Source organism: Vanacampus margaritifer, chromosome 14 (genome assembly GCF_051991255.1).
Source record: "Vanacampus margaritifer isolate UIUO_Vmar chromosome 14, RoL_Vmar_1.0, whole genome shotgun sequence".
NCBI classification, from domain to species: Eukaryota; Metazoa; Chordata; class Actinopteri; order Syngnathiformes; family Syngnathidae; genus Vanacampus; species Vanacampus margaritifer.
In genome coordinates, this window is record NC_135445.1 from 19,915,071 (window position 1) to 19,928,268 (window position 13,198).

General features: G+C 40.8%; 1 protein-coding gene across 8 annotated transcripts in view; it reads left to right on the plus strand.

Moving 5' to 3' along the window:
• The window catches only part of lmnb1 (lamin B1), a 57,642-nt gene that overhangs the window by 37,196 nt on the left and 7,248 nt on the right, over window positions 1-13,198 (plus strand). For 7 of the 8 annotated variants that reach the window (XM_077585912.1, XM_077585914.1, XM_077585918.1 and 4 more), the window contains one exon: window positions 5,162-5,281. In XM_077585912.1, the coding sequence (XP_077442038.1) occupies window positions 5,162-5,281 (120 nt within the window). Of the gene's footprint in view, window positions 1-5,161; window positions 5,282-6,367; window positions 10,520-13,198 lie in introns of those variants that run through there. The other variant, XM_077585913.1, reaches the window with a different exon arrangement.

Genomic DNA, 13,198 nt, shown 5'->3' on the forward strand with positions numbered 1-13,198 from the left:
TGCCAAATCTGTGAGATATTTGAAAGGGAAGGTGCACCAGCAATATGTCAAATTGGCTATGAGACGTGCAACTTAATAGAGTGAGTTGGATCGAGTGGGTGGAGGGGAAATCGGTTGCTCCCCCCAAAAAAACAAGGCAAAAATAAAAATATAAAAATTGTTCCAGTCGGACGAGGGGCGACAAAGCTCGGCTCAGGCGCGGTCGGGACTTCAGCCGGAGTTGTCCTCCTGGAGCGCGAGAAGATGCGTGTCTGCGTCCTTAGGGAGACCAGCCGTTGAACCAGCTCTCGCTGCGATGGGACACTTGGAGCAGGTGCTGGTTGATGCACGGGAATTGCTCGTGCCCGTCCAACTGTGGTTGCTGGGTGACACACGGGGTCACGGAAAAGTTTGTCCGCGACTGTCGCCGAGGTGGGACGAACACAAAAAAAAAGAAAAATATGAAAAATGAAAAAGCCCCAAAAAAGTGTATCCATCTGACAGTGAGGGCACGGCGCGCGTTGGGATTTAGTGCACGGCAGCGGCGCGATCGCCAAGTCCTAGGCACTTGGTCGTTTAGGGAACAAAGGTGCCACGTGGTTGAAAACGTGGCACGGCACCAGGAAGTCCTTTTGTCAGTTCCGGGGCCAGACAGAGGGGAGAAGGTGGAGAATAAGAGAGAGAACAAAGTTTGCGCCGGCTGTTTTAAAGAAGTGGGGCGTGTTCTTCAGAAAGGAGGGAGGACCGGCCCCTACCTCTTTTGACTCGACTCAACTCCAAGACTTTTTAAACTCCAAATTATTTAAAAAAAATTATAATAATTAAATTTGGTCAGGCTTGCAAGTGAAGTTCTTCCAAGCAAAACATGTTATCGTTACACATATCAACTAATAATTGCATCATGAGATCATTTTGTTCTTTGCGGAGTAACTAAGAACTCTCTTGAGGTTGAAATACATATGACATTCTTTTCCAAACAAAAAAAAAACATACATGATGTGAAACATTCAGTTGTGCGTGAGTTCACTTGTATGTGATGAATTTCTTATGTGAAATGTGTAAGATTGCTTTGTGGGTCATAGGTGTTCCATGTGAGGACAGTTCCGATCGTCCCCACTTGAAGGCGCTCTAGTCACATGTAACTTTCTAGAACTCTGGAATGTGACTGGCCTGGATTTCATCGGGCCATCTAGTTCATTTTTGTTTATGACTTCACAAACAACCTCGACAGGGGAGGAGATGGAGCTTTCCGATGAAATACTTTGGTGCCATAAACTTGTGGTTCTGGCTGGTGAAAAACAAACATTCACATCCTGGTGACATGGCCGGTGGTTGACTTCAAAAGTGTGGAATCCCATTTGGCCGCCGTCTCTGGCTGAGGTGGAAAAAAAAGAGGAGAGCTGAGACCTCTCGATACCCGACGGGGCTGCCGTGGATCCGGGATGGGGACTTGGACTTGGACTTGACAAGGCTGTAGCTTGGCTGGCTGAGGCTTGGCTGGCTGATTAGCAGGAACCGGGGCCACATCAGCCTGCCGCCATAAAGAGTGGGGAGCACCAGAGATACTAGGATCCGAGGAAACAGAAACCAAGGGAACGTAAACTAGAAGAAACGGGATTAGGTGAGGCACAAAGTGAAGTGGGGACAAAATCATGGCGTGACGGTGACACGGGGCTATGAGATGCAAGATGGAGACCGGGGTGATGAACACGGTGGGGACCGAGGTGACGGGGAGTGAAGTGACGTGAGAACAGGTTCTGAATGACATGACAGTCAGTGGTGGATGGAAAACAAAAAATGGGAACAAATCTCTCTCGCACTAAAAAAATCATCATAAGTGCACTCAATCTCTAAAAACTCATAATTCAAATCGGGGTCCAAATCAGGTTTGGGGTCAACTAAAGCGTGGGGTGGCAAAAGGGTGTCATACGGAAACAAACTTATTAAACTATAGTACAGGGGTGATTGGGAGACAAGGTAGAACCAGACAGAAAACTAGAACCTCCGTGGAGGGAATGGGGTTGGGCAGCAGAAGGATGGCGACGAGCGCGTCCTGCTGGGTCCAGTCGTGGTCGATCCATTCTGTTACCTTGGGGTGTGGTTGAGGACCCAAATGCAGGCAAGCAGATCAAGGAAATAGAGGTGTAGTAAACAATAGTGATGGCAAAATCCAAACTGCGTTTTGGTACGTACCCAAAACCCAGGCGGAACTTGTAATTCTCAGTCTCAGAATCAGGATGTTACGTGACAGTTGCCTTTCGCGTTCCATTACACCTCCAAACGTCACATTGTTTCCGCAAGTGCCTTTTCTAAAAATAAATAAAATCCGAACATTGCACTATATCAAAATGTCTTAAAACTGAAATAAATCTAACCTAAGTATACTTCGTATGTAAAATTGCCCTGCTGATTCATCGCCCTACATGATAAAATGTCAACATCCTCTTGAACGCTTTGACTTTGGCGGTTGGTTTAGTGGTAACGCACCCGCACAATGGGCTGAAAAAAAGGTCCGTTATCGAGGTAATCCAGGTTCAATTCCCGCTACGGATGTCATGTTTTTGCAGGTCATTCTTTTTTCTCTCAATACTTTCTGTCAAAACTTGATGCCCTATCGCAAAAAAAAAGCCTTTGAAATGTAGCCTGTTGCAATGTAGTTTTTGATTAAAGGTGATAGCACTTCATCAAAGCATTTAAGTCATGTTGAGAGGCAAAATTAAAAACAAACCAGGTATCAGCAACAAAAAAACTCATTTGTACTTCTATACTTATTTTGACGGGGTGGGGGTTATTCAGTTTTTGTTTCCCATGATATTATTTCTCTCTCTTATGGCGTCTGTGATGACAGACAGCCAATATTTAGTTTCCTTACTGGGGAGCTGGCAACACTGATCTACTGTTTGATTGTAATATTTTACACTTGGCCACCAGATGTCGCTGTGGGGAGATTTTCGAACATTCCAAAAGATCTATTATTTTTGTGAATCAATCGTTTCAAATGATTTGATCGTTTCAATGTTCCATTTTTGCCATCCCTAGTAAACAAGGCACTGGCAAAAGGTAAATGTGGCAAGACATGGGGGAACAACAAAGCAAGACAGCGACAGCAGGACGGACAATGGATCGACACAGACTAGGGGAAACACAAGACTAAGGCCCCGTCCAGACGGAAGCAAAGTAAATCAAATAAATCTCGTACACACAGAAGCATTTAAAGACTTGCACGTGTCCAAAAGAAGATACTGAGGACGTTTAATGGCTGTAATGTATATGCCAAGTCTGGAGTGGCGCTGTAGCGCAGCCACAGGGAGTTAACGGAAAGCGTAGAAGGAAAATCAGTGAAGACGGACACTTAAAAAAAAAAAAACGATTGCAATCTACAGAACAAACATGGCTTTGCATGTATTAAAACAACATAAAAAAGACAAACACAGGAGAACTGACAATGGTGGGTGATTCAAGTACACCACTTGTTGAACGTGGGAATAAAGAAGCAAAATGTTTTGCTACAAAAGCATAAGCAAGCTAAGGAGGCTGCGCAAAAAAGGATTAGGACACGGCTAGCCACCATTGAGTTGACGGTTCACGCGCAGTCACGCAAGAATTGGCGCATACGTCATCAATCTGCGACCATTACGTCATGGCTGGAGGAGTATCCTGCATATGGTGTCCATATGGCATCAGTGACGCGAACGGGGCGCGTATTGAAATCTTTCCACTCTGGAGCCCAATTTCAAAAGTGATTGGTTTCAAGCTCTGAAAAGACGCTGTCATGTGGACGAACAGCTTAAGCGGTAAGAAACTTGTGAGGATACATTGAAACTGGCTTTTGTTTGGACGGGGCCTAATACACACACACTAATTGACATAACGAGACACACCTGGGCAAGACAGTGTGCAAGAAGTGGCTGAGGGCACTGATTGGTTGACACACGAGGAAGGTCAGGCAAACACAGGTGGGCAGGATTACACTTAACGAGACCTAGGGACACAAGGAAAACAGAACACAACAGATCATGACAGAAACTAAAGTAAACAAGAACACCAAAAAAACAATACCAAAACCTAAATCAAGACAACAAAATTAAACCCATCAAATCCAGACCATGACATCGTGAGGATAAGCGGATACGTGTATATGGTAGCTTGTTTGTTGCAACAATCAGGCAGTCGGGATGCAACGATATCCAAATAAGCTCCTATTGGGGGGGGGAAAAGCACAATATTATTTATTTTTTTTTTTTTTTACATAACAGCAGTGACAAAGAAATAGGCTTGACCAGTCATTTTATTTTATCATCATGTGCTCCTACTGGCTCAGCGGCGCAAATGATCATTGTCGGTGTAGTTCACAATGCTGTGCTCTGCTGACGTCATGTTTTTAGACCGAGATTTTGAAAACTATTTGCTGGTATGACTGATTTATAGGAGTGATAATGTGACTCAAACCACCAAGATGGCACCTCATACATGTGTAACGGCTCAGGGAAAGAATTTCATCACAACATTTTTTTTAAACAAATGTAACGAACAGCTTTAGCACATTTGAATGTGTAACCAAACTGATGTTGAGGGGACGACGTGGCGTGGATTTGGCGAAGAAGGAATTTTAGCTAAGACTGCAGTGTGTGAATGTTCTTAATATAATGTTTTTAAGTTGGGCAGAGTCTGTAGAACTTTATGATAGATCACTGAGAGGTGTGTTTAAAGTGAAGGTGTGTCTAACTTTAAATCTGGGTCACGCCGCCATTGTAGTAAGTAGGCTCAGAACTCTATCAGAGGGCCCAAAAAACCTGGCCTGAGAAAATATACAATTCAGACAATCACACAGACCAAATGATTTTGTAATTTGTCAGTGAGAGCCTCTGTACGGGTTTGAAGGGTGCTTCTCCAAACTGCATATATTACAGCAAATACCTTTGTACAGATGAATTAGGATTTTTGATCAAGGCTCTTCAGAATAGTTCATTCTAACATTTTTGACTGTGTTTTGGGTTATGATCCCGTTGGCATAAGCGTTGCAAATGAAGTTTGAACTCAGAAATTGTCTGTCGTATTTTACATGGCAATTTCGGTCGGATACCAATTATAAGAATTCAGAGTTTCAGGTTAAGAAAACAGCACAATGTGATTATGATGATACTTTAAGGTGGTGCGAGCACTAAAAAAAAACTGTTTGCAGATTTGGGTGACTGATGCTGGCAGGAGCTACAAACCCCCCACTGATCTGATTTGGAAGAACCAGTCCTCCTGGAGCTCAGGGGAGGATGTCCATGTGGTTTTGATCAACGCACAGGGAGAGGTGAGAGCATGGGTGTATCTTAGTTCATTATTTGCAATCTTCTCGATTTACGTATTAGCTTCTACCACCAGCAATTCAAGAAGTTGACAAAATGACTCAAGTGGTGAGGAGAGTTAAATACTTAAAAGAAATTAGATGTTCTCTCCTACATAGCCCAATTTCATGGCTATGTAACAATAATGGATGTTCGCTCTATACCCCACCCACAAGTCCATCATGACAAAACGTGGAGTACTTTTTTTACAATCCACTACTTACGCTTTTCTGTTTTAGTGTTTTTTAATTTTAATTCCTTAGAGGAAAAAATAATAGAGGAAAAACAGACTGTTAATAAAAGTGCACTTGTGAAGATAAAATATACAAAACAAACGTACACAGAAGCAAAGCATCAATGAAAGCAACACAAGATAGTTTCACAGTAGTCAACCAGTAGTTAACCCAGGGGTGGGCAAACTTTTTGACTTGCGGGCCACAATGGGTTTGAAATTTTGACAGATGGGCCGGACCAGGAGCATTTGGACCTCATAGCACAGTAAAAACACACAGATAAATGTACAACCCAATTTACTTATAGTGTGCACTTAGGACTGCGTTTTTCAAATGTGCAAAATCCACATTGTTCATTTTTATTGTTTTAGCTCAACTTTTGCTGTGTTTTTATGCTTTGTAAAGTGACCTTGGGTGTTCTGAAAGGTGCTGTTTTTAAATGAAATGTATTATTATTATTATTATGATTATTATTAAATAGCCCTAATCCAGGTAGTACGTTTGCCTCAATGAATATGCAAGATGCAGCATTTACACACTATTTGGCAAAGTGGGAGGAGAAATGTAAATAGATTATAATAGCACATACACTGTGATCTGTCAAACCTGGTGACTGCATCTATTATTAATAGATTTCAATTCAAGGCGTAAAGTTAAAGATTTTTTTTCCATTGGCCCACCCATTTTTAACCCGGGCCCACAGTACGTGTGACACATGCGGCTGCATGATAGCCGCTGCTACCTGTCACGCGCTGAGGACAAAGCGCGTACAACCAATCCGTCTCTGACCACTTTTCCATCTCCGTGGGGGACGCATAGCACACGGTGTTTGTGCAGCAGCTCAAAAAGAAGCCAAAAGCCAACGAGGAAACGCTCATAGAAGTGCTCGACGCACGCCCCGGGGATGTCTTCACCAATATCAACAGTCTCCTGCATGCGCGCTCCTCACCTCACCCATGACAACATGTAGAAAGACTATCTTCAGCTGTCAAAAGGATCAAAACACGCAACAGTGCCACAATGTTGACTGATAGACTGAACTCTTTGTCCCTGCTTTCTTTCAAAAAAGAATTGACCGATTCTCTGGACTATCAGGACATTATTGCTGTGTTCAACACAAAACCCTGCCGTCTCCTGCTGTAAATGTCCAAATCCAGGAAGAATTGTATTTTATGAATCAGTTATCTTGAGTTAAGCTTACTGCCATTGCCATCAAAACGTTGTTATGAATGTGCCCTGCGTATCTTTCTGTCCCCTTTCTGTGCGTAAAAGAGCTTATCAGTGAGACCCCAACCCAGTGATCATATTTTCCGGGTGTGTAGAAGTTACACAGCAGTGACTCTGGTGTAAAACATAATCTGCACAGGAGTCTGAGGGAAGTGGATCCCAACACCAGTCATCCACTGCTTGTACTGCTGCAGCTGGAGAGCGCGTTCTCGAGCTGCACCCGTCACTCACAGCAGTCCTTTACTTTACGTGAGACCGCGCCAGCGATTTTATTTTCTGCGCCCTCGTAATTAAAGAAGCGAAATAACGCCATAAAAAGTGTGTGTTAAGAGCGGCAACTTAATCGCTGTCCTTGGTACCCGCGGTAAAGCACTATTAGGGACGTGAAGGGATTTTTTTTTTTTGCATATTTTCTCTGGCCCACCCATTTTTCCTCAGGCCCACCCACAATAAAAATGTTGGCGCCGCGGCTGGTGCCACCTATTGGTGAAACGCGGGCATTGCAGGGACAAAATAAAATTAATAAGATAAGATAAGATCCACTGATTGTCACACCCATCTAAGTGGGGCGAAATTTGTTCTCCGCTTTTGACCCATCCACTGAGGGAGCGGTGAGCAGCAGCAGCGCCGCGCTCGGGAATCATGTGGTGATCTAACCTCCCAATTCCAACCCTTAATGCTGAGTGTCAAGCAGAGCAGCAATGGGTCCCATTTTTATAGTCTTTGGTATGACCCGGCCGGGAATTGAACCCACGACCTCCCAGTCTCAGCGCGGATACTCTAACCACTCGGTCACTGAGCTGAAAAAAAAATATATATATTAAAAATAAAAATAATAATAATAATTTTTTTCTAGCCTTATTGGATAAGTTCGGCGGGCCGGATTAAAACGCATAACGGGCCGGGGTTTGCCCATGTCTGAGTTAACCCCTTTATGAAGTACGCACTTACAAATAGATAAATGTTCGAAAAGGAGTAGGAAGAAAAACAAACTTATTAGGTTCTACCTCTTAATCTCCATTACACGATAAATATATCAATATTTTTTGGTGAATTTCATACTCATATATTTCTATAATATACAATATGATTTTATATGCAGTGAATAATGTATCAAATGCTGGACACTTTCCGTTTTCACTAACATACAGTATAAATATGTATTTATGTATAGTATATTGTTAGACTGCATTAAATACTATTTCATTTAGTTAAAAAAACTGCTGATATACAGCTAATATCTTAATTATTAATAATAAAGGTTATTACGCTAATGAACAACATACCCTATGCATATATACTTAATGTATTTTCACGACCATAAAAATAGCAGTCTCAGTTACGGGTGCTTTTTCTGTATTTAACACACACATAAGGCGCACCGCACTATAGGGCGCAAGCACGGTTGAACATACAGTCCATATGGTCAGACCGCCAAGGCCCCCGTTTTTGGCTACCGCCCACCTCACTGCGCACCCGACCCCTATGGCCCCCCCTACAGGTGGTGAGCCCATGGGAAGGGGGACCCACGTTGCCTTTTTGAGCTGTGCTCGGCCGGGCACCATGGGTACAGACCCGGCCACCAGACGCTCGCCCTCAAGCCCCGCCTCCAGGCCTGACTCCAGAGGGGGGCCCCGGTGACCCGCGTCCGGACAAGGGAAACTGCGATCCATTTTTCGTAATCAGGTCTTTTTGAGCCATGCTTTGTCTGGTCCCTCACTAAGACCTGTTTGCCAGGGGCATAAAGCCCCAGACAACATAGCTCATAGGATCATTGGGACAGCAAGCCCCTCTACTATGATAAGGTAATGACTCACGGAGTAGTACCGAGCCTCCTGATACGGGCTGTTCGATCCCTGTACGACCGGTGTCAAGAGTTTGGTTCGCATTGCTGGCAGTAAGTCAGATTCATTTCCAGTAAGGGTTGCACTCTGCCAAGGTTGCCCTTTGTCCCCGATTCTGTTCATAACTTTTATGGACAGAATTTGTAGGCTTCACTCCACATATACAGAAATACAAAAGCTCTTCAATGTTGTCCTCAAGTACTTTGTCTAAGTTATATACTGTATTCCCCCCAAACCATAGCCACCCCCTCTTTTTGAAAACATACTTAGAATATTTCCTGGCAATTTATTTATTCATGCTTTATTTATTTATTTTTGCGGTTTTGGTCCTCCATAGTAAGCTATGTCTCGCTATATAGACTAATTGTACAGTATTGAATTCCACAAGATCAAAGGATTTTAAAATTTTAGATTGTAGAAATAGTATTTGTGTGGTGCAGGTATCCAACATTATGGACTGCGCTTATGTAGTATAGGAACAGAGGTTGTAATGATCTCTTGTAGGTGTTTCCCAAACCTGAACAATAATTTAAGTATGGTATTACTAGAGAACAATACAGAATGTGTAATGCTTTTTTTCTTTGATTTTCTGATCTGATTTTACTTTTGCCAAAATGGAGTTGCTTTTTGAGAGTTTGTTCTGGTATGTTTAATGTGCGGTTTCCAGCAGATTTTGTTATCAACAATTACATTACAGTTTTCTTTTAATTTAATGTAATTTTGTGTAGTTTCCTGTTTAAACATTTCCAAATACAATTCATCCTGTCTTATTTAAATTGACAGCATTTTATCAAGCCATGTTTTTTACTTTCTTGAATTCTGAGGTAATTGTGTCCAGAATAGGCTGCATCTTCTCACCAGAAAGCAGAATAGTTATCATCTGCAAATAACGCAACGTTCAATACACAAGACACATTGCATAAATCATACTAACAATTTTGGTCCCAACACTGACCCTGGGGGACACCACATACCATGTCCAAACATCCATTTTCTGAACCGCTTATTCCTCACAAGGATTGCAGGGGTGCCTGAGCCTATCCCAGCTGCCTTCGGGCAGTAGGCAGGGTACACTCTGAACTGGTTGCCAGCCATTCCAGGGTACACAAAGACAAACAACCATTCACACTCACAACTAGGGACAATTTAGAGTGTTCAATTTGGTATGGTTTGGTTTTATTGAACATATAAACATGAAGAAAACACAATACAAGTATAAAATATAAGTTGAAGTAAATAAGAAAAACAAAACGGAAGAAAGAAAAGAGTTCATATGTTCAAAAGGGGTAGGAAGAAGTTAAAAACGTATCTAGAACTACCCCCTTATTCGTTTTATGTTGATACAATAATAAGGTTAATGTATTTCAACAAAAGAAAATGTATGAACCTAGTCATATATACAAGTGTACTTTAACATACGCACATTTGCCAGCAACATATTTACATTAAATTCATAGGCATATACTATAATACAGAAGTAGGAGTAAGTCATTGCTTTGCAAGTCACAAGTAAGTCTTAAGTCTTTGCCCTCAAGTCCCGAGTCAAGACTGACATGTCTCAAGCAATTCACAAGTCCTACACTTTGAGTTTCAAGTACTTTCGAGTTATTTTACCAACATCATAGATGATATTATTTGGGGTGAGCATCAAAGTGGGAGTCAGGGACTCAGGGATTGAACCCAGAATGGTGCAACAGATTTCTGTGTTTGCAATGTGTTACCAGTCAGACAGTCTCATTAACTACGCAGCTAACAACAAATATTAGATGATAAACAACCATCATTAGCTTACTTAACGTTCTTCTGCAACTTCAGATGTTGAACGAAGTTTGAAGTTGTTGCCTCTCTGTCTGTCAGTGATCTAATTTTGGAAATACTGCAATAAATTTTTTGTTGACCACCTCATAGTTTTTGTACCCAAACAACTAGTGATGCAACTGATCACAAAAGTCACGGATCGTTTAAAATAAATAAATTAAACAAAATAATTAATTTATTAATTAAATTAAATCAGATGAATAGAACTTTTGTCTTAATTTATTTTATAAAATGCTTTTGGCCATTAAATCTAAAAAATATATATATCAACTCAAAATGTCTAATATGGCCGTTAGGATTTAGGAACACAACTTAAAGTGCAATATAAGGCAAGATACATAATTATTTTATACATGATACATGTATAAAATAAAAAGGTGAAGGTATCCTGCCTTATGTTATATTGCACTGTAATGCACTTGAAGTTGTGTTCCTAAAATACAAATAGCCATATTGAACATTTTGAATGTTTTTTCTTTTGTTTTGTTTTTTAAGCTGGTGCTCTATAAAATAACTATAAATGAAGGCAAAGTTCTATTTTTTTTAATAATAAAAAATACATTTAAGTGCAATTTAAGGCACATTCCTGTCGTTTAAACAGGGAGAATGGATTACAAAGTGCCATAGGTCTACTGTTGCCAACCAGGCACTCGATGCTAACGCTAACAGTTAGCTACTAGCCACGAACGCCGGAGACTTGTACCGTATTGTGAAATGATAATGGTGGAAAAGTATGTCATTTCAATAAAAACATGTCAAAGGAAAGTAGTCAAGCTGGCGTTCACGCCACCATGCAGGCAGACTTCAAAGTAAAATCCACCAAGGCTATTGCATTGGTGTCAATGTATTATTTGGTCAGCTTTAGCGTAGGCGGGGGGGGTGTTTGCACCTTTGCGGCTTCCCTGACATATCTGAATGACGGCGCTGTCTATGGAGAGAAATTTGTGTCTTTATTTTCAATCGAACGAAAAAAAGATTTGCAATCCCCAAAAAATTCAAACAAACAAAAAGCAGATTTGCAACATCAAATACATTTCAATCAAACAAAAAAAGGATTTCAAATTTTAAAAAATTGCAAACCAAAAAAACAATTGCAAACAAAACAATAGATTTGTTAAAAAAAAAAAAAAAAGGTTTTAGGTTTTGTTTGGAACTCCGGACTTTTGATTGCGAATCTGTTTTTTGGTTACGAATCTGATTTGTGGTTGCGGATCTGTTTTTTGGTTGCAAATCTGTTTTTTGGTTGCAAATCTTTTTCTGTCTTGTGTGGGCGGGGTCCTCCCCTCAACCGATGATAGAAACCTTTTCATTGGTCAGCTTGGAAGTCCCTGCGACAACGTTAATTGGTCACCTTAGGGGTGTGACAATGTCCGTCTTGCTCTTCCTGGCTCATTCTACAGTTGCCGGCAGCATCAAGGTAAATATTGCTATTTTTTTTCACTTTGCTGTAATAGTTATATCGTATATTTATCTAAAAGCAACCCTTGGTCTGTCGTTTATCCGGTGCTTTGGTCTAACCCTTACAATTAGAGTAATCACTCACTCAGCATTGCTTAGCAATGCTAGCTAGCTCTGATAGTCTGATATCAGACTCATTCATGAAGCTATGTTGTTGGTTAAAACACACAAATATATGGCTCACTGGGATAGCTTTTAGTATGAAGTTTTGTTGTTTTTTACTCATAAAGAAACCTTTGCATTCGCTTCCCTACATCTGGGATGTTTGAAGTAGAGATTAATTTTGTGATAATTATAGGAGTATTAGTCTTGCATTGCTTAGCCATGCTAGCTAGCTAGCTCTGATAACTGATTCATTCATGAAGCTATGTTGTTGGCAAGTCGAAACGCTACAAATGCTCTGCTCACTGGGATGGCTGTTAGTATGAAATTTTGTTTTTGTTTTTTTTACTCATAAAAGAAGCCTTAACATTCGCTTCAGATACAAGCAGGACTGGGAGTCAAATTTATTTACTGTCGCTGCTCCCCCTACGTCTTGTTGTTTGAAGTAGAGATTAAATTTGTGATAGTTGGGAATTAAAATATTATGTAATAACTTTAATCTGTGATTGTTAGTGTTTATTGCTTGTTTGTTAACTCTACAAATCACATGTCAAACACATCTTACCTGATTAAAAACAAAAATACTTTGCATGTTTGTCACTTATTAGCTACTTATATTTACTATTCAAGATGTGAAACCAGAAGATGAAAATGGAGGAGCCTCCTCCGTTTCTGAGGTGGTGGCAGGGCTACATGCATATGTCTGAGAGTCTATTCCACATATACTGTTTTTACCAGAACTGCAAAATGCTTTGTTGTTGATCAGCGTTTTATTATTTTTATTTTAAAAGACAAACTGCTTGGCACAAGAATTTATTTTCATCTGTGACATAAACAAATGTAATGTCTTTTTGGACCAATCTGCAATTTCCTTAATTGCCCACTAGTCCGCAACATTGAGAGCCTGCAAGATGTCCTGACCAGATTTGAAGGAATAAGAGGTTGGATTTATTTGCTGTAGTGCAGCAAGTCTTTCCTCTGACAAAGAGCATTGGATGGCACATATGATGATCCCGTGCACTGTTCACTGCCATGGTCCAAAGGGAGGGGCTCTTCAGATTGATGGATCTGGAATGTCAAATTAATTCATGAAAGCTACAGTAACTCCAAGAAAAAGAAAATGGACATATATAAAGATTTAAAAAGGTCACAATATTATACATTCTTTTCCCCAAATTAGCATATGTCTGTTATCACATTT